At 35.3% G+C, this 23,986-nt stretch overlaps 1 protein-coding gene across 1 annotated transcript in view; it reads right to left on the bottom strand.

Annotated features, from left to right (window-relative positions):
- Nucleotides 1–23,986, bottom strand: part of CCDC39_1 (Coiled-coil domain-containing protein 39) — a 62,038-nt gene that overhangs the window by 5,595 nt on the left and 32,457 nt on the right. Inside the window, exons 4-10 of the mRNA XM_051215314.1 lie at nt 16,382–16,478; nt 9,897–10,471; nt 7,921–8,319; nt 5,481–5,669; nt 4,332–4,460; nt 2,612–2,905; nt 1,152–1,421 (exon numbers count right to left, since the gene is read on the bottom strand). Of these exons, the coding sequence (XP_051068524.1) occupies nt 1,152–1,421; nt 2,612–2,905; nt 4,332–4,460; nt 5,481–5,669; nt 7,921–8,319; nt 9,897–10,471; nt 16,382–16,478 (1,953 nt within the window). The remainder of the gene's footprint in view (nt 1–1,151; nt 1,422–2,611; nt 2,906–4,331; nt 4,461–5,480; nt 5,670–7,920; nt 8,320–9,896; nt 10,472–16,381; nt 16,479–23,986) is intronic.

The raw sequence follows: 23,986 nt of genomic DNA, 5'->3' as shown, positions 1-23,986 counted from the left end.
GTCGTACTTGCCTATCGTGATGAAGCAACAGAGCTATACTGGCTGGAACAACCGTTCCTCAAGGTCCTACCATCCCAGACAGGTCGGTTCAAGAGCGATAAAACTAAAATCCACAAACCCAAGGTCCGAAGGCGAAGTCGTACTGTTGGCTTTACAAAAATGTGAAGGCAATAAGGTGTTTCCTTCAGACAACCAGTATGACAGCGATGCTGCCTTCCCACAAGGAGGGATGAGTTCAGAAAAGGTTGACCCTGAAAATGCACACCTCGCCTTATCTCGTGGATATCCGTACGGAGTTTGTTTTATCCGAGCGAAGATTAAATCACGAGTAACTTTTGAGACATATTAATTGACTAATATTATCTATACATTCTTATGGTATAACTATTCAATAATTAAATTATGTATATTTATATTCCTCTTATTATCAGCTTTATTTTGATCTATAATTTATTATTATACGATTTACTGTTCTTAAGCTATGTTCAGTTTATTGACTACTGTCTCCCACGTTTACAGTCATTTTTTGGCTGTATTGTGTACAAATGTTATTTCTTATTTTATGGTGCGTTATGGTTTGTTTGGTTGATATATAAACCCAGTATGTCCGAAATAAATGATTCGATTCGATTCGCATAGTGGAAGCTGGTATTTGGCATTCTGGACTCAAGTGGACGGGCTAGGTGGACATAGAACCAATAAGGAAGCCAGGCTGCTCATACCGGTCGAACGTCATTGGTTTGGCACAGTGCTAAGACTGTATAAGCCGTATTTTGATTGGTGGATAAATCATGTGATAACTAGCCGGACATAAAGTCATAACAGAGCTAACACGAAAATTACTCATAAAAAGGTCGTGTGTGACCGACCTCAAGCAGTTGTCCCTTGTGAACTGCGGTCACGCTCTCAGGTCACTAAGACCACCTCTAACCCAATTTTCTTTTTCAGGTACCTCCAGAAGAACCCTTCCAGAGTGTGTACAACCGGAAAGTGATAACCACCCTCATACCTCTAACAGCACTCAAGACCACTGAGTGAAACAAAAAGTAATTGGATAACTCTCCCCTACGAATTTGGAACCTCTCATTAATGACAAATCAAGACTGCTATACAGTTAAGTAAATCACAAATGAATACTCGAATAATCTTACCAAGAAATATGAAGTATTCTCATCTGAATCAGCTGGTGCACCATAAACTTCTAATGCATATTCACCACCTGTTGGTAAATATGCTGTCAATATTATCATATTAATACGTGATCCTTGTATAGTTTGTGTTCCAGATAAACGATTTGTTGCAGAAATTAAACTACCCGATGATGTTGCTTCAATACTACGTAATAGTATACAATCAGTAAGCATTGATGTTTCATGAATTGATGATTTTAAACGTGCAGTTAAACGTGGAAGCTTGCGTTGCTAAAAGCAATGAACAGGGGAGGGAAAAATGAAAGTATAACATATAAAAACGTCAAACTCTCCAGATTTTTATCAGAAGGGGTTATGTGGATATTATAGTAATTTAAATAGTTGGAATCATGAGTCAATTGAAGCTAGATCACCTGGAACCACTGAAGACCCTTTAGTTCTACTATAAGACTTTTCAGCAGTGCGCATTCACGATCGCGCGCGAGACTGATAGGTCCTGAACTCGAACCTCGCGTGGCGGGGTTGTGGATGCGCACTACTGAGGAGTCCTACAGTAGGATGAAACAGTCGTCTAGTACTTCCAGGTTTTCTATGGTGGTCTAGCTTCAATTGACTCATGATTTCAACTATTGAAAGCTTTAGGTTTTTATCAACACTCTAATATAAATTGCTTTGTTTAACACAGAACAAAATGGTGGTAGAAAACATTGTTCCCTTATCAAATAACTATGACACTCGAAACCCGAATAAACCATGAGAAGAAAATATGACAAACTATCTACATTCATAGTTGAGTTAACTGAGTACAAAAATAGGTAGTTATTTATATTAATTAAAAATGACTTATTACCAATCATTATGGAATGGTAGATGGATACCACTATAGAGCTTCACACTAGGGAAATATGGCTGTCTAGTGTTCCCTGATGTACAAGCAGTGTATAATTAAAATCATTCTATGAAAAAAAGGTATAATTAAATAACATCAGAGAGAGGTTTTTGTAGATATTGTAGGAATCTAATAGTTGAATTCATGAGCCAATTAAAGCTAGATCACTATGGAAAACCTAGATGTACTGAAATGTCATTTTGTCCTAATATAGGACTCCTCAACAGTGCGCATTTACAATCCCACTCGCAGGAGTCGAACCTAGAACCTATCAGTCTCATGCGCGAACGTTTAACTTTCAGATCACTGAGCCGTCTAACCTCAAACAATCCATGAAATTACGCCATCCTATAGAAATTAGGCGTTCACGAGTGAGACAGATAGGTAATGGGTTTAAATCTTACGAGGAGGGATCGTGGATACGCACTGCTCTATAGGACGAAACGGCTATCCTGTGCTCTTCGGTCTTCCATGTTGGTTTAACTTCAATCGACTCATGAATTCAACTATTAAACTGATTAAAAACAGAATAAATAAAATACTAACAACAACAATGACTAACATTACTTACTGGATCTTTAGTTGTAAATTTGATTTCTAATATTCCAGTATGACAGTTTAAGTGAGTTTCCAAATCTTCTGGTATAGTAATAATATCTAATTCTTTAGCTTTTTCAGCTGGACCATAATGTCCTTGTGATGTTGGAGGAAATGGTAAAATTGTAAGAGCTGGTTTTGAAGTATCATTATTATTATTATTACTAGTAGTAGTAGTAGTAGTAGTATCCATAACAACCGGTTCTGTTTGTTGTAAATCGGTACTCATTTTTGATTCTACACGATATTCACATATATCTGCAAATAACTAATGTTTATAAGAATAAATCAATAAATCAATCAATCGATCAAGGGATATAAATATTAATTAACGAACTATTTAAGTAATAATCATGTACTTACTAGTGACTAGCCCCTCAAATGCCCTGTTACGATCGATGGTGGGGAGAATCCGCACACACACACTCTCCCTCTGTCTCTCGAAATACATGACCATGCGTTAACAGCCACTGACAGGAAATCCTACTTGCTGCCTTCTCACATCGGCGGTGTTGTCTACGGTTTAATCGAGTTGGTGGACATGGAAGATCCATCTAAGGGAGTTCAAAAACCCTTATTCCAAACTAATGGTGCACATGGGCTTCAGGATCCTGACGAAACAAAAGGTGTATGAACCTATTGTTAGTCACAAGCTACCATGAGACTGAATCTTTTGACGTTGCTTCACTGCCTTGTAGATCAGACCATTAGATCGAAGCCTCCGAGTGTGGCCCTCTAAGAAAACCACTTGATTCTGTAGTTATTGATTACAATAACTTGTATATGATCGAGAATGATTATTCTTAGACAATCTCAAAATAAATCAAACTAACGATTTGATTTTAGCCCTTAACGATAATTAATTTCAATAAATGAAAAGATCTTCATTCATAAGATTCAGTAGTTATCACATGTAGAATTTCTGATTGGCTGATTACTATACGGCTACTATGTTTAGTAGCATTCCAGAATTTTCGGGAAACCCAGGAACATCTGAAATACTATAACAAAACCCTATACTTTCTGTACTAAAACTAACCTTTGGAGTAAAGTGCTTCTTGCATATTTTACGCCTTTTCTCTCGTGTTCAGGTCACTGTGTAGTTCTAGCTTGGGGGTTATAAGAATAGCTTAGGAACCGAATATAGCGTTCAGTTAACAAGACTTATCGCAATACGAACGTCAAGACAGTTTTATTGTACGGAGTTGAAACTTGGAGAACTACTACAACTAATGTCAAGAAGATACAAGTATTTATGAACAATTATCTACGCAAGATGCTCAATATCCGTTTACTGGATACCATCAGCAACAACCTACTGTGGGATAGAGAAGAAACAAGCTTAGAGCTGAAGAGGAAATTAACAAAAGATGTTGGAGGTGGATAGGACAAACATTATAGAAATCAACAATTTGCATCACGAAGCAAGCGCTAACTTTGAATCTTGAATGGAAACAGAGAAGAGAAAGGCGAAATAATACACTACGTCGTTAATTAGAAGCAGACATGAAAAGAATACATAACAACTGGAAAGAACTAGGAAGGAATACCTAGGACAATGTTGGATGGAGAATGCTGATGGGTGGTCTATGCTCCTTCATCAATGGTAACAGTCGTAAGTAAGTAAAGTATGTTTGATTTTTGATAAATAATACATAGATATAGATTTCTATTCACAATTTTTTTAAGCTTACCTTTTCACCAATACGTTGTGCATATAAAGTAAGCTTATAACCTCCAGGTTTTGGGAAACGAAAATGAAATGTAACCGTTGCATCACGTCTTGATAATTCATGTATTCCAAATTGACTTAGATTTGGCAACTTTATTGAAATTAGAAGAAGAAAAACAAGTTGAAATAGGTCATAACATGAAGAAGAGATCGATACGAACTTAAGTAACTGTTATAACTTGTGATTTTGTACCCATGGTTCTTTGTTTTTCACTACGTCACCAATCGTTATAACATGTGACCAATGTACCCTGTTAATGTATAACGTATTAAAAACGTGTAAGCATCTCTATACTGGTCATTACCATGTTCTCACTAGTAAATAACTCTGAAAAGATATTTACTGAGCTTCTATGAAAAGTAATGACCAATAGATTTCAGCCGTGTTGTGTACGAGGCACTCACTGAAGACAATGGGAGATGGTTACGTAATGTTGCGAATTGACTGAGGTTGAACATGTACGCTATCGGATAGAGGCTCACTAGTCTAAACGTTAAGGTATCGTAGCGATATCTAAAGGCCCTAGGTTTGATCCCTGGTGAAGTCGTGGTAGCGCATTACCCAGGAAATGAAACAGCTATCAAGTACTCCCAGATTTGCAGTGGCTTTCTTACTTTGGTTTATGATCAACAATCTCCACAGACCTTCATATAGATATTTAAATGCCGATAAGATTATTATCTCAAGTCTGCTTGAATCAAATTGGATGATGTTGAAGTAGATAGATATGCAACCAAGGCAAATGTTTCTTTTTCAATTTAAGCCATATGTATACACTCTTTATCTTCGCTTAAACTATGAGATTAAAATCGCCTCATATCTTTCTTTCTACAAGCGAATCCTTCCTTCCTGTATTATATCCTTAAATGCAATCTTTCTTTTATATATATTGCCACCACTGAACGAACTACTTCTATGAATCCGGTGTTCATCTTGTTGTGCTAATGAGGTATGACAAGTTAGACCGATGTATAGATGTGCCTGGTCCGACTGATTGATTGACTGACATGCATAAAGCATCATCTGTAGAAATGGTAAGAAAGAAGCAACCTTTTATATAAGGAAATAATATAAATAAATATATGTAAATGAATAATCACATATTCTTACATCTAGATTATCATCCTTCCCTTCATATTTTAAATTGAATGTAAATTTCAATGTATCTGTTAAAGTTTTTGGCATGGATAATTTTATAACAAGTTTATTCGGTGCAAGTATAACACAATCTTGATGTGATAGTAATCCAAGACCATGACGGAAGAAAGCTGGTTTCAATAGAACACTGTTTTCAAATTCCTAGATTAAAAAAAACACAAAAAAAAACACATTTGGTGTCTTTGGATATAAACTACTATTACAGTATTTCAGTAGTTCAAAAAAAAGCAAAACATTATTAGAAATTGGTGAGTATGGAATTATGTAATATGAAGAAAGATTCACCCGATTGCACAAGCAAGTGGCTATCAGAACTCAGTAGCTAAGCGGTAGCGTTTAAAGCGACTGGTACTGTGTTCGAACCCCAGAATGATCATCAACCCTGAGATTCAGGTACGTCCAGTTAACGAGTACAATAATAGGATGAAACGCGTTTTGTCCTGGATTCCACAGCTGAACACTATCCATCTTCGCTTATAAGGCTTATGATTTAAGACGATATCAAGGCAATCCGTACAGAATGTACACATGCTAATAAGAGACTAATTAATTGTAGATACAAGCAAGCAACACAAAGTGAATTGCAACAAAGGTTGTTCACACTTACATTTCTTTCAACTATCCTCATTATTATGATACACAAAGAAACATGCCCATAGATGCATATAAGATATTTGAAAGTAGTGACAGAGAGTTTCACACTTTCATCTTTTCTTTTTTCACAGTTACGTCATAAACGGATGGAAGATTAACAAAAAAGATATGCGACATATGATGCAAATGAACGAACGATTCTTTCATTTAGAATATTCCTTTATTTGTGTACTTTGGTCTACGAAAAATTATTTTATCGAATATTTTAATAGTTAAATATATGAATCGATGTGACTTAGATCACTGTTAAAAACCTGGAAGCATTGAACGGTTGTTTCGTCTTAGTTTGGGACATCTCAACAGTGCACATCTACGATCCCGCTTGTGGGATTCGTACTCAAGATCTTAGGTCTCACGAGCGAACGCCTAGCCTTTAGACAGTCGTCCAGGTTTTCTTTGATGGTTTAGCCTTAATCGACTCATGAATTCAACTAGTAAAAATTACTACAACCTCTACAAAACCCCTTTTCTGTTGATAAAACAAACTTGTTATACCGTCTATGTTTTCGTACAACCAATAGGTCAATAAAACTCATAATAATCAATAGTTGGATTCTGTTATTTACCACATGGTGAGACTATAATGAATGATGCTAGACTGACCTTAAAAGTGTCCACTTAATATCTAGGATCAAATGAGGACTATAAACCAGTGTTTCCAGCTGATGATTTGGCTTAAGAGTTGAAGTTAAGGTTTTCATCACGAACCGACACATTTGCTATAATGTCAAAACTATTTATTCAAATGGATAAATGAATTTCGCGCCAAAATCCAAGTCCTATTATCTTATACCTGACTGGTTCGTCTTTAAATCATAGTCTAGCCTAACGCATTATATAGTAAATGAAATCCAAGATGTATATTTTTGGAACTTGTCAATTGAATACATCTTGTCAATCTTGAATGCTACTAGAGGTATGAGGGCGATTAACTGTCAAACTGAATACATCTAAATTCCAGTGTTTTTATATTCATTGTATTCTCAAACATCTTAGTTCAGCTATGTGTATGTTGAACAGATTTTGTTCAAACATGATAGTTCAATTGAAATCAGTTTTTTTTTGGAATATGAAACTGTAATCAATTTCAAGTACATTTCGATTCAAAAGAAAAAAAAGAAAAAGAAAAGAAAAACACGAGAAAAGAAAAAAAGAGAAATGCATAGAAAAGAAAGGAAAAAGAACAGAAAAGAGAAAAGAAAAAGAGTAGAAAGGAAAGGAAAAAGAATAGAAAAAAGTGGAAAAGAAAGAAGAAAAAAGAAAAACGAATAGAATAGAAAGAGCAGAAAACAAAGAAAAACTAATCGAAAAGAAAAGAATAAGGAAAAGGAAAGAGAAAAGAGTAAATAGAAAAGAGGAGTGAAAAGAGCAGAAAAGAGAAGAGAAAAGAAAGAGAAAGGGAAAAGAAAGAAAGAGAAAAGAATAGAAAAGAGTAGAAAAGTAAGGAAAACAAATTGAAAAGAAAAGAAAGGAGAAAGGAGTAAAAAGAAAAGAAGAAAGAAAAAGAGCAGAAAAGAGAAGAGGAGAGAAAAGTGAAAAGGAAAAGAGAAGAGTAGAAAAGAGAAAAGAATAGAAAAGAAAAAGGGTCAGAGAGAATAGGGAAAACAGAAAAGAAAAGAAAGGAAGAAAGAATAAAAAGGAAAGAGAAGGAAAGAAAAAGAGTAGAAAAGAGAAAATAATAGAAAAGAAAAGAGAAAAACGAAAAAGAAAAGAAAAACAACAAAACACACATACTTACTTTTAATGTAACTGGTGGTTTTAACATTTGCCAATTTTCATCAAATGGATAATGTGAATAAATAAATTTAGCTGGATCAACATTAAAATAAAACATATCCGTTTCATAATCCATTTGACCAGTTTGTACTAATTGAGATAAACGTGTATTAGCACTAACAGCTAAACGTTGCGCTGCCCACATTGGATCAAATAATGCCCATTTATTATCTAAATAAACAGCATTCCATGCATGTTGTAATCGATGCATAATTGATGATGATGCTGATGATGATTGTTGTTGTTGTAATTGATCATTTATATCATTTAAACGCATACCAACTACATAATCAACACCTTTAGCTAAACCTTTCACTGTTACACATGGTATATTTGAATAATGACATAATGATTCAAAAGCCTTTCAAAAGAACAAGAAGAAGAAGTAAATGAATGATTATTTAATTAAGTAAATCGTATTCATGAAAACAAATTCTGTATACATAGTGATATTGCAATGTGTGCTACTGCCTCCAAATACCCTGGTACGGCCGAGAGTGGAGAGAGTCCTTTCACCCTCTCCAAATGCTCTCTACATGGTCACGCGTATATAGCCTCTGCCAGGGAAGTCCTACTCACTGCCTTCTCGTGTCATTAATGTTGTTTACGAAATCGAGAGGACAAAAAGCGAATGTCCGGTGCTTTAACCGGGATGGTGGATATAGAGAATCCATCTAGGGGAGTTGGAAAACCCTCATTTCAAACCACTGGTGTACATGGGCTCCAGTATCTTTAGGGAACAAATGGCGTATGAACCAATCGTTGGTCACCGGTTACCATGGTAATGCATCTCCTTACGATGCTCCACTGCCCTATGGATTAGACCTTCAAATCGAAGGCTCCGAGTGTGGCCTCCTAAGAACACCACCTGCTTCGGTTTGGGCACCCGAGCAGTACCACATCCCTCACACATATCAAATGAGATTTGTGTGTCGCATATGTATTTGGTGCCCTCTTGTACCAATATCTATGTGTTAAAATAAATAAATAATAAATAGTATATATCATCAATCGTAAGTAAAATGCTTGAAGGTAGAAGGTTAATAAGATCAAAGAGAAGGGAATGATAACAAAAAAAGGAGTGAGTGGTGTGGGACTGAAAGAACAATGAAGTCTGGGACAATTGATTGGTATTTTTTTGCAAATGAAGTACTTACTGTATCATTCTCAGATTTTACTATGATGCTTTGTAATTTTATATTCAATTACATTCGATTGTCCCTACTTGTATTCTTCTTCACTACAACATAATCTCAATGGATTAACATATATTGTGTTTTGCTTTCTAACTTAATCATTATCGTGTTCCTATGGCCTGAACCGTTCAACTTTTCACAGACAGGAAACTAAGACTATATGAAAAGCCTCAATTTCATACGCCAAATGATTATCCTTTATTTATTATTATATTATTTTAACACGTAGATATTGGTGCAAGGGGCACCAAATACATATGCGACACACAAATCTCATTTGATATGTGTGAGGGCTATGGTACTGCTCGGGTGCCCAAACCGAAGCAGGTGGTGTTCTTAGGAGGCCACACTCGGAGCCTTCGATTTGAAGGTCTGATCCACAAGATAATGGAGCATCGTAAGGAGATGTATTCCAATAGTAACTGGTGACCAACGATTGGTTCATACGCCATTTGTTTCCGCAGGATACTGGAGCCCATTTATATCATTGGTTCGAAATGAGGGTTTTCCAACTCTCCTAGGTGGACCATCCATATCCATGTGCCCGGTTGAAGCGCCGGATATTCGCTTTTCGTCCTCTAGATTTCGTAAACAACATTAATGACACGAGAAGGCAGTGAGTAGGACTTCCCTGGCATGTGACAGCATTTCGAGAATGGGAGCTGACTCTCCTCACTCTTGGCCGTACCAAGGGGCATTTGGGGGCAATGTGAATTTAGAAAAGATAAACAAAATCACTTACTTGAAGATATGTTGCTTTACCATATGACATTTCATTTAATATAAATTCTGGTGAATCTAATTTTAATTTTTTCGATTTATTCTTTAAAGCTTCTTTCGCATATTGTATATCATCTTGTTCAGCTTGTTGTAATTCATCATAAGTTAAAAATGGTATGGAACCAACTGGTATTGAACATAACCATGAAAATAATGCTTTAACTTTTAATTCATCATTGATTAGATTACGTTTACCAATTAATGACCAATATAAATCTTTCCATGTTGCTGGTTTAGTATGACTTCTAGCTAATTCACGTGCTATACTATCAACAGGTTGAGCAATATGATTATCATCTAATGTTGATTTATTAATAATCAGTTGTTTAGTAAATGTAGATGGATCTAATGTTGGTTTAATTGAATTTGATGAAATATTCATTGTAGGTGACATAGATAATGGTTTAGGTAATTCATAATTAGATGGTGCTGGTTCTAAGATAGATATATGTGAACGTAGTTTAATCGTTTCATTATCAATGGGTATAATATGATTATTGATTGATTCGTCAGTTGTTATAGGCGGTTCAGATTTATCTAAGTATAGAAAAAAAGAATGTAAAAGATGAAGTTCAGAAGATGTTCTTGAACACTATTGTAAGAATATATAGTAACAAAAAAAAAGGTTCAATAGATGGACTTGAAGATGAATCTTAGAAGTATGTAGATCTATAGTTCATTGTATTATTTGATCTAAACAAGTAAGGGTATGATTCAATCTTGTACATTAGCTTAATGAATGAACACAATACTGACACTAACGTCATATGAAATTAAACTACCAACTGTTCTTCAGTAGAAGGTAAATGACAACCGGGGACTTATTTACTTACTTACTTATTTACTTACTTACCCATTCATAATTGATTATTTATATTGTCATATGTATTCATTGAATTTAACATGACTAAGGTCATTTTGTTAACGTTTTTGAATAAAAATGATATACATGATCATATCATAATCAAACTATAATCACTTTGTTTTTATAGAAAATTCACTTTTTGTTCACTACTATCTGATCAGTACACTATTTTTCTATTACCTCATATTACCTGCTATTCATGTACAACAAAAAGATGATGATGATGATGATGATGATGATGATGATGATGATGATGATGATGATGATGATGATGATGATGAAAGCATTTTTAAACATGCGCTTATTTTCTAACTTGCATGGGAAACTCGCTGAGTGAGTGTTGAGAAGCCTGTTTGATTTTAACTGCATTTGTAATTATATGCACGTGCCCAATCAATAACACAACCGATGATGATGATGATGATGATGATGATGATGATGATGATGATGATGATGATGATGATGATGATGATGATGATGATGATGATGATGATGATGATGATGATGATGATGATGATGATGATGATGATGATGATGATGATGATGATGATGATGATGATGATGATGATGATGATGATGATGATGATGATGATGATGATGATGATGATGATGATGATGATGATGATGATGATGATGATGATGATGATGATGATGATGATGATGATGATGATGATGATGATGATGATGATGATGATGATGATGATGATGATGATGATGATGATGATGATGATGATGATGATGATGATGATGATGATGATGATGATGATGATGATGATGATGATGATGATGATGATGATGATGATGATGATGATGATGATGATGATGATGATGATGATGATGATGATGATGATGATGATGATGATGATGATGATGATGATGATGATGATGATGATGATGATGATGATGATGATGATGATGATGATGATGATGATGATGATGATGATGATGATGATGATGATGATGATGATGATGATGATGATGATGATGATGATGATGATGATGATGATGATGATGATGATGATGATGATGATGATGATGATGATGATGATGATGATGATGATGATGATGATGATGATGATGATGATGATGATGATGATGATGATGATGATGATGATGATGATGATGATGATGATGATGATGATGATGATGATGATGATGATGATGATGATGATGATGATGATGATGATGATGATGATGATGATGATGATGATGATGATGATGATGATGATGATGATGATGATGATGATGATGATGATGATGATGATGATGATGATGATGATGATGATGATGATGATGATGATGATGATGATGATGATGATGATGATGATGATGATGATGATGATGATGATGATGATGATGATGATGATGATGATGATGATGATGATGATGATGATGATGATGATGATGATGATGATGATGATGATGATGATGATGATGATGATGATGATGATGATGATGATGATGATGATGATGATGATGATGATGATGATGATGATGATGATGATGATGATGATGATGATGATGATGATGATGATGATGATGATGATGATGATGATGATGATGATGATGATGATGATGATGATGATGATGATGATGATGATGATGATGATGATGATGATGATGATGATGATGATGATGATGATGATGATGATGATGATGATGATGATGATGATGATGATGATGATGATGATGATGATGATGATGATGATGATGATGATGATGATGATGATGATGATGATGATGTTGATGATGTAATTGATCAATCAATAAACAGTTCTTATATTCGTTCACATATTCTATTTTATGATCAGTTATATCATCAATACGTTAGTTCTAATTCTTCTTACTACTGTTATTTAGTTAGTAGTACTATTCAAAATCAGTATTAAAATGATTCAACGTATGTTTTCGAAAAAACATCTCGAAGTATACATTACAACCAGATTGTTTTTTTTCTGTTATGTCATACTTTAGTTGTAAATAGGTAGAGTAATTGTAATCTCTTTCGTCATTCATTGTAAAATAACATATTTTACAATGGAATTGATTTATGTTGTAATGTACTGCAAAGAATATCATATGTTTATTCGAACGTAAGGAAGAAAGAATAAACAGTTGTGTTGTAATAAAATTATAGATTGATCATTGTGAATATTCAAAACATGTGTGGTTATATGAACTGGATAGATTGGTCGTTGAGCTTTCATCCTTCTTCTCTCTCTCTCTCTCTTATATATATAAATATGGAGAACACTTTGAACACTTCAGTTCTACTTGAAGTTTGAGTGAGACTCTAATTTATGGACGAGACAATCAGAAGCGTTTGAGAGATTTTATGGTTGCGAGGCCAACTTCGGGGCCTAATGCTAACGAACGATCGGTTCATAAGAGATTTCGTGCAAAACGTGATAAGTGAGTGGCTATAACAAATAAAACGGCGAGACTATAATTTGTGGACGAATCAATCAGGTATAAGATAACACATCTCGGATTTTGGCGCGGAAGCCTTTCATCCATTTGGCTGAATAGATTTGTAGCATTATAGCTAATTTCAGTTCGTGATGAAAACCCTATATATAAATCCTAACTGAGGCAAATTATGACAATGATTGCTAACTGGATCACAAAAGCACCATTAACACTGTTTGCGGCCAGCCACTACAATATATGAGGATGTTTGGAGAGCGTACAGACCATCTCATAGGCTTGGTTAATTGCATCGTATCGTTATGTACAAGTGACATTTTGTGTTCTGAACAATCGGAGTACACGCAGGCAATCATGAAGCTATGTGTTCGAGGCTGAATGAGTATACGAAACGTTATGGTGACTCCAGAGGCTAACTATTCTGCAGCCGTATGGATGATTTCCTCTACTGCGTTCATTACGATTTTAGAACCTGTGAACCTCTTTCTAACAATGACAACTTTTTGAACCATGTATAAGAAATGTATCCACTTTATTTCTTTGGTTTTGTATAATAGGTTTCGACTCTATACTGATTGCTTGCTGATTGATCAATATTTCTCAAGCTCACCTAAGATTCGTTCAAAGGTCGTCCATAAATTATAGTCTCACTGAAGTTTGTACTGATGATATCGTTCAAAAGAATAATGAAAACTTCACGACCGAATCATTTAGCTCAAAGAACGAAACGTCATTAAAATCATCCACCTAAGCTACAAACCTTCTTCATGTGTATAAGTACAGTTTCTTAACAGCGACTAGCTACTATTTATGTTCATACATAAATGTTTACGACCTATTATGCTTCCATAACATCCCTTTATATTATTATATACCTATGTGTACTTATGAACATCGATTAATTCTGTAGTATTATTCACTTGTTTCTCGTGATGACTAGGGACAAGGAAAACATACGAACAAGAGTTTTGTTACTTCTTGTGTTTCTCATCAATGAGATCAGAAAGAATTTATCGTCACATACATATTAAATTCATTTATTTCTTCATGAATTTAAATAAAAATAAAGAGATATTATAAGAAAAAACTGAATGATGGCTATTAGCGGAATGCAGGTTAAAGAGCGTTTCGTCTTACTTAGGACTCATCAGCTAGATGTACCTGTATTACAGTGTTCGCTCTGGGACTCGAACTGGATAATGAGATGAAGTTTGAAGCGAACGGCACGTCCAGCTGACGAGTCATAAATAAGACGAAAGGCACATCCTGGATTCCACTGGTAGCCACCATCCATCTTTGCTTAGAATGCTTGTGAATGAAGGCAATATTGAGGCGATGCGCACAGTATGTACATATGCCAATAAGAGACTGATCAATTGTAGTCCTAAACAGATCAATGGGAAGATTCAAGTAAACAATACCAAGTGAATATAAACCCCCTTGCATAAGCATGTAGGTATCAGGACTCAATAGCTAAGTGGATATCGCATTTTAAGCGAACGGTATTAAGTTCGAGTCCCAGAGTGAAACATTCTAATAAGTAGAAAACTGAATATCTGATATTTCTCTTCTTCAGAAAATGAATAATTTGAAAAGATATCCCCAATCATTAAGGGAAATAATTAGCTGACTCCATCGCAATGAATAGACAACCTGGGTTTAACCTATCTGTCCAAGTTGAGTTTGTTCAAATCTCATATCACTAACACATATATAAAAATCAGATCTATTTCACAACATTGTAAATATCATATTTTGCTTACCCATTCAAATATACACACAATTACATACATGTATTGTATCACTAGGGTTAAATGATGGTTAGAAAGTAGTTTAAAGAATAAGGTTTATAATTCATAGTTGATGGTTAAAGTTAAGAATCAGATTTACGGTTTGTCATCACGAAATGACATCAACTAAAATGTCAAGATGCCATTTAACCAAATGGATACATGAATTTCGCACCGAAATCCAAGACCTATCACTTCAAATCTGATTGGTTCGTCCATAAGTTAAAGTCTTACCAATATTTCTTCTTAATACTTCTTACACTGGGAAAGTCTTAATAAAATAACATTGTTACGTAACTTGATGAATACCTCATCATAATAATCATGTTTTTACTTACTTACTTACTTACTTACTTTTGCCTGTTACTCCCAATGGAGCATAGGCCGCCCACCAGCATTCTCCAACCCACTCTGTCCTGGACCTTCTTTTCTAGTTCCATCCAATTCTTGTTCATTTCTCTCATGTCTATCTCCATTTCCCGGCGTAATGTGTTCTTTGGTCTTACTCTTTTCCTTCGGCCTTCAGGATTCCATGTGAGGGCTTGTCTTGTGACGCAGTTGGGTGCTTTCCTCAATGTGTATCCTATCCACTTCCAGTGCTTCTTCCTGATTTCTTCTTCCGCTGGGATCTGGTTTGTTCTCTCCAACAGTAGGTTGTTGTTAATAGTGTCTGGCCAACGAATCCGAAATATTTTGCGTAGACAACTGTTAATAAACACCTGTATTTTCTGGATGATGACTTTCGTAGTTCTCCAGGTTTCTGCCCCATACAGTAGAAATGTCTTGACATTTGTATTGAAAATCCTGACCGTGGTGTTGGTTGACAGTTGTTTTGAGTTCCAGATGTTCTTCAGTTGTAAATATGCTGCTCTTGCTTTTCCGATCCGCACCTTCACATCTGCATCAGATCCACCCTGTTCATCAATGATGCTGCCCAAATATATAAAGGGTTTTACATCTTCCAAATCTTCTCCGTCAATTGTGATTGGATTGGTGCATGCTGTGTTGTATCGGAGAATCTTCCTTTTCCCTTTGTGTATATTGAGACCTACTACTGCTGAGGCTGCTGCTACACTGGTCGTTTTCTCCTGCATTTGTTGTAGCGATTGCGATAGGAGGGCAAGATCGTCTGCTTAATCCTTTATGATTAGAAGTCACTTGAAATGATTCCTTTTCTAAGGTCAATAGTTCAAAAATGTTGTACATACTATCACGTCATGAGGAAAACCTACTTTCAATCAATAATTTATTCTTGATTACATAATGCTTCATAAGTTATTGTGTATTTAGACAGATTACATAATAGATGTAATAGCAATAATAGTAATAATAATGATATCAAAATGCTCACAAATTGTTACTAACCTTCAATAACCTTTGTTGTCACTGTAATTACCTCGTTTGTTGCTTCATCTTTAGTAAGTAATTTTGGTTTCTTTGATTTTGGTATTTTTCCATTATTCTGTAATATTAGAAAAATGGAATAAATTTCGATTGTATATTCAACATTATAGTTATATAATATACCCTTGTGAGCCAAGGTAAGTTTACATTGGTTTTCAGGAGAACCAGATATCATCTAGACTTTCACGTGACAACTCAAACAGTACAGCTCAATCCCGTTTAACAGAAGAGCCAGACACCATCCAAGGTTAACTTTTATAACCCGAGCAGTATAGCTCAATCCTGCTTCACAGGAGAACTATACACCATATAGGCTTTAATGCTATAATCTGAATAGTACAGCTCAATCCTGTGACGTAACCATGCAAGTACCAAGCACCCTGGTGGACCAATATTCAACATATATACATAATAAGTAAGTTTCATGTTTTATAGTAAACTAGTAATGGTAAGAAATGGATACATTTAAATACATTCTACTTGTAAGTAGTTGAAAGTAATAACGTAGGCTTTCATTCAACTTGGTCTAATTAAATCATAATTAAATTGTTTTATAGTTGAATTCATGAGTTTATTCAATCCAGATCACCAGGGAAAACCCGAAAGCATTGGACGGCTTTATCGTACTAGTATTGAGCTCGTCAGAAGTGTGCATTCATGATCACACCTGTGGGATCCGAACACACGACCTTCGATCTCGAGCACGAACGATTAACTTCTAGCACACTGCTCTGGCATCTGACTCTGCTAATGTCTAAATCCAATGAGTCACGATATTGAGCGACCGACTGGTTTCATGAGATATTTCCTAGAGTTCTAGTGAGAAGCCGTGATCAGTGGAACTCAACCGTGTTTGTTGTGAGGCAGCAACCCACTTAAGGCAATGGTGGACGGTGGAGTGATTTCGTGGATTGGTTAAAGTTAGACATTAACACCGTCAGATGCTAGCTCAGCGGTTTAGAAATTAGGTGTTCGTGCGCGATATTGAAGGCCCTGGTTTCGAATACCGCTAGCGAGATTGTGGGTGCACAATACTGAGGAATCTGATATTAAGATGAAACGTCCATCTAGTTCTGCCGGGTTTTTCATGTTGGTCTAGTTTTAATCGACTCGTAAACTTAACTATTAAATGAACTCTGCTCATAACAATGATAGAGATTGTTAGATTTAAAGTTCCTCATCACAGATTATATTTAGTTAGACAAACAATGAAAACCAGGAAATACTGAGTAGTTATTTTGTTCGTGTATGAGATCCCTAAAACTAATGTCCGATTAGAGATTGAACCCATAACATTCATGGCTTTCGGTTAATCTTTTACGTGGAAATTAATCATTCTAAATTTGAATGAAGCATATCTTTGAGTTTAATGAAGTTTCTATGAACTATTCAACTCATTATTAGTAATCGATTTTGTCAACAATGTTGAAACTTAAGTAGTTAATCAATGATGGACTAGGAGTACTTCTGGATGTCCCAATAGTTCTTTGTGAGATATCAACTTGTAATGTAGAAACTATTGATTGCTTATCAGTCATAGTAATCAGTTTATTTATTTCATTATTTTCATTAGGTATGACCTTATTGATCTACCTTTCACTTATTCACTTGCTGAATCTCTTTCTTTTTCACATTTGGATATTCTCTCTGAAAGAAGTTGTTTTTTATCGATTACAATTTCACTTGGAGTACCACTGGACAACTATCTTGTGTTGTTATGGAGCAGCGCCTATCTATGAACCCATAAGGAGTCAAATCTGAGACTTGAAAGTCTTGCAACTAACTTATAATTCTTAAGCCTACTAGGTAAACGTTCAACGGTATAATTTCAACTGTAATCATTCGTTTTGATGTAGCATGATGATCATGCAACTCATCAGTACAGTGATGAGAGGTCTTAGTATCTACTGCTTCCTAACTTTTAATAATTCCATAGGTGACAAGAAAGATCTTGACAATTATTTACACCGTTTCCTTTAACTATTCAACCAATATTAACTGTGATTATGTAAGTCATTGTTGAAGCTGACGACGGATTAGCTTCAAACTGTTGACAGTTTTTCAAATGAAATATCATAGAACTATACTTAATATCTTACTTGTGGTCAACGTGACTTCCCATCATATTGTTTTTCTGTAATTACATTACTTTCTATCATTCATTGACAAAAAGCTATTCCGCTTATCTGATAATCATGAATGAATCATATTGTTTCCTGGCTAACTCTAAATAACATTTCTTTATTGATTGACAGATTTCAATACTGTACACGCAAAATGTGCAATAACAATACAGGTTTTCCCAACTTAGAAACGAGAAAATTCATACCCCTACCTCCGCCCCCACCCCAAATTTATAACTAATACCTTTGGATGAAAACTTTAGTTTAATACTTGTAACAGACAAAACGTGGTACCACAGTGCGTTATAGTATTTTTCCCTATTCTTTTCTCTTCACTAATACATAGACATACACACATTTGAGCGTGACTGAATCCAATCCCATGGTATATATATATATATATATATATGTATATGTATATATATATATATATATATATATATATATATGTATATGTGTGTGTAAGATTACAAAATCTTCAGTTCAAAAATTAGATAACTTGTGGTACGAGCTGATTTTGGATAGAGAAACATTAAAAACAGATAAGTGATGAATAACGGTTTTGTTCTAGTATGAGATTCTTCAGTAATAAACATTCTAATAATAACTAAACTTTCAATGGTTATCAAACTAAAGTTAGTCAATAGTGTAATACTAGGACGAAACGGCTGTCCAGTGCTTCCAGGTTTTTCATGGTGGTCTAGCTTCAATTGATTCATGATTTCAATCAGTCAGATTTCTAAAATCTCCACAAAACCTATTCTGATAATAATCATCTGCTCATTAGTGACTCACTTCAAGAGATACTCCTGGAGTTCTAGTGAGAAGCCGTTACCAGTGGAGTTCAACCAGATCTGTTGTGAGATATCAACTCACTGAAGACAATGGTGTACGGTGGCACAACTTTGTGGATCAATTTTAGTTAGACGTTAACACCGTCGGATGCCGGCCGGCTCAATGGTCTAATGGTCAAGCGCTCGCACGCAAGACTGATAGGTGCTGGGTTCGAATTTCGCGGAGGGCGGGGTCGTGGATGCGCACTGTCGAGGGGTCCCATACTAGGACGAAACGGTTGGCCAGCGCTTCCAGGTTTTCCATGGTGGTCTAGCTTCAAATGACTCATGATTTCAATCAGTGAAGTTTCTTAAAAATCTCCAAAAAACCCCTTCTGATAATAATACTATCAAATACAGTGATATCAACATTTGCCCCTATACTAACAAACGATCATATACCAACCTGTAACTAATTTATAGATCTGGTTCCTAAAGCCTTATTGAGAAACTATGGCAAGTTCAAAGATTGTTGGAGTGAAACAAGTATTACCAAAAAGATGAAAAGTAAAGTAGAAAGAATAATAAAATATATTTTAGTAGAGTTCAAATACGAAATATAGTTGGTAGATGCAGACTACTTGGTTGGAGTCCGCGCGACTATCGTAACCACTTATTGGAGATTCTCGGTGATATGGCTCAGAATCGATCACAATGGCGTCGGTGTATACACTCTCCGTCTTCCCTCAAACTAAGAGATTAAAGTGGCTTCATATCTTTCTCTCTACGAACTAATTCTTTCTTCCTGTACTATGTCCTTATATGCAAACTTTTATTTATATATTACTATCATTGCATTAACTACTTCTATGGATTCGGTGTTCATCTTGTTGTGCTAATGAATGAGGTGTGGCAACTTGGACCGATGCATATATGTGCCTGGCCCTACGTTGTACTCGACTGACTGACTGACTGATTGACTGACTGACTGACTGATAGTTTAAAAGGAAACGAATGGGATCAAAGAACCAAGAGTATGGTATAAAACTAGATTAAAAAGTTAGATGCAGGATGAAAACTGAATCCAACTGTAACTCAACAACCGATTTCAAATAGTATTACCCAATATTGCCGAGGATATATATTTCTGTTATCGAACGAGTCCTAACTAACAAGTCTAAACTTCTTGATATAGACCAGCTTAAGAGTTAACAATCACATAGATTGAAATTATGTCGTAGTTTACTTTCCTCTAGTCTTCTTGTTATCTAAATCTACACCAAACTAAACAAGTGATAATAATAATGTGATGTGTGCTACTAATGTCGACAGATATAAGTAGTATATATCATCGATCGAAAGTGAAATACCTGGTGGTATAAGGTTAAGAAGATTGAAAAAGAAAGAATGAGGACAAACAATGGTTGGTATGGAAACGAAAGAATTGAATGACATTATGCAAATCGGGCGTTTACTATATAATTCACAGATTTTACTAAAGGATTCTATAATCTTATCTCCTAATCTATTTGATTGTCCCCATTTATGTTCTCGTTCAATGGTTAAATCAATAAGATTGGATCTTTTCATAACTATGTCTAGAATCCATAGATTTGATCTTTTTTTCCAAATCTATAGGGAGATCTCAATTAAAATTTTGTAAAATCTAATAATTCCGCCTGTAGCTTTTCTAGGGTTACTACCGGTCCCAAACCCGGATAAAAGAGGAGGGTTGGGTATGGAGTTAGCGACCCCATCCAGTAGAAAACTAACTCGCTTATTTTTCAATCCAAAAATAAATCGATAAATCTTACAACAACAAAAAAGAGAAAAAAGGAGAAAAACCCTAACAGAAAAACAGCAATAAGAAAATAAATTTAGGGAGAACAAATCAAATCCATTAAAACAGCATAGAATCAATGAATTTAGATATTGATTTGTCTGAAAAATTGTGGATAATTGGATGGTGATTAAAGGTAGTCAATAGAAAACCCTGGACACGGGTTTCGTATTACTTGGCATTCGTCAGCAATGTGTACATGTAATCTTAAAGGAATTGGTGCTGTCTGACGGATTCGATTCAGTCTCATCCAGTTTCACAGTCAAAGACCTTACCACTAGGCTATCCGGGCCACGACAACTATATTATTATACTATTAATATAATGATTAGTAAAAAATTCTAAAAAAATTGTATTTATTTGAAATAGTTGAGATCATAAGTGAGTTGAAGCTAGATCAACATGAAAAATTTGAAAGCACTGGACGGCCGTTATATCCGATTGTGGGACTCGTCAGCAGTGTGCATACACGAAACCGCCTTACGAGATTCCAACCTACGACCTATAGGTCTCAAGCATGAACGCTTAAACTTTATTAATTACTTATTCTGAAATATAATTATGATTCACTTGTACTAGAAACCAGACTGTTTCTTTCTCACTCCCTCATATTAATATCGATGTTGAACAATGTAACAAGACTTAAATGTCCTGGTACAGCCGAGAGTTTGGGGAGTCCACTCTCCCTCTCCAAATTCTCTCACACGGTCACTCGTATACGGCCAGTACCACACAAGTCCCACTCACTTCCTTCTAGCGCAGTACTGTTGTTTACAAGATTGAGGCGACGAAAAGCGAATATCTCGTGCTCTAACCCGGTTGATGGATATGGAGGATCTACCAAGGAGAGATGGAAAACCCTCATTCAAAACTAGTGGTGTACATGGACTCAAGGATCCTAAAGGAATAAATGGCGTATGAGCCGATCGTTGGTGACCGGCTACCATGAGACTGCATCTCCTGAAGTTACTCTACTTCTTTGTGGATCAGACCTTTAGGTCGAAGGCTTTGGTTGTGGCCATCTAAGAAAACCATCTGCTTCAGTTTGGGCACCCGGACAGCATCATAGCCCACACACAAATCAAGTGACTTATGTAGCGCACATGTATTCGGTGCCCCTTTGTACCAATATTTATGTGTTTAAATAAATAAATAAGATAATAGATCCGGTAAAAAACAAACATCTTTGAGTCTATTTCTAATCAATACTAGTAGAGAGCAAAATGTGGTGACGATTTAATGAAAAGCCATATTTTTTTGTTATTTTTTATAAGAGAAATTGTATAAAATGTTTTGGCATAGATTAATTAGGTCAAGTTTTTTCTTTAAGTTAATTGGTAGAATAAAACAATTCAAAACCTTGTTTATTGATTTAAAATAAGTATAAAACTTAGTGGACTGGTTGAAATTAGACAATAACATCGTTGAATGCTGGCTCAGTGAACTGAAAGGTTAAGCATCCATACGCAAAACCTAAGCTTCTGGGTTCGAATCCCGTTTGTGGAGTCGTGGATACACACAGCTGAAGAGGCCCCATACCAGGATGAAACGACCGTCAAATGATACCAGGTTTTCCATGATGGTCTAGCTTATATCGACTCATAAATTTAACTATTAAAATTAAACTTGGTGTTTACTTAGAACACCGCTGTCGCAAATCAAAATACAGAAGACTGGAGAAGTTCTTGATGGATAAGAATCAAAATGTACAGAGAATCATGGGTATTTATAGATAATAGCGTTTGTTATATCAATATCAGAATCAGCCACTCCGTAAAGAAGTACGTTATTCTGCTGTCCAATAGTAGCATGTCACACTAATACTTAATACAGCTACATTACGTTCTGATTACATGGAAACTCTCCGGCTCCTTCAGAGTCTTTGGAGGCTCTGTCGTAGATCTCGGAAACCATCCCAACAAGTTGTACTTCATTCAGTCGATTTGAATCGTCTTACGAATAACAACTATATTCATAATATTTTATAACTAGTTAAGTGGTTTATCTTATGTGAAAAGATTAGATTTGATTAAATTACTAGAGTAACTAAACGATGATCAGATACTTCATAAATAGTGATTTATCAGAAGGGGTTTTGTGGAGGTTTTAGTCAGTTCAATAGTCGAAATCATGAGTTGATTGAAGCTAGACCACTATGGAAAATCTGGAAGCACTGGATGGCCGTTTCATCCTAGTATGAGACTCCTCAGCAGTGAGCATCCAAGATCCCGCTTGCGGGATTCGAACCCAGGACATCCAATGGTGTTAATGTCTAGCAATGTGATTCGTCGAAAAGAAAGATTATTAAACAGTCTACTCTCTTTCACAAAGTAGATTATACCTTAGATACAACTAGTTGTTGTGTTAACAGCTTGTTAGCTAAATCAACTGAATTCATTCTACAGTGATGTTTAGGTCTCATGATAAATGTTTAATCTTAAGACAACTAAATCAACATTGAATAGTTTACATTTTCTTAGTTCAATCAGTGAGTGAATATTAACCACTGTTACTGATGATATTTATCTTAGACAAATCGTAATATTCAAGGGATTCCATAACCTGTTATATCTTGATATACTGCGTACAACTTGAGCAGTCGAACACTAGAACCCTTCAATTCGCAAATGAAAAAATAGACGACAAGTGAGAAGAATGCTAAACAGTGTCAATTATGGTACAAAACTGTCATGTATTTATAGTTCTTAGTAAAAATAAAATCCGCATACAGGAGTTTTTCATCATTTGTCCAATATGGAAGCTACACGTAGAGATTCTGGAATGTTTGGATAGAATATCTTTGACTATTTCCAAGCTTTTTAGAGCTTCT

The sequence above is a fragment of the Schistosoma haematobium genome, chromosome 2 (genome assembly GCF_000699445.3).
Source record: "Schistosoma haematobium chromosome 2, whole genome shotgun sequence".
NCBI lineage: Eukaryota > Metazoa > Platyhelminthes > Trematoda > Strigeidida > Schistosomatidae > Schistosoma > Schistosoma haematobium.
Note: the sequence above shows the minus strand (reverse complement) of the source record. Positions and strands in the feature narration are given on the sequence as shown.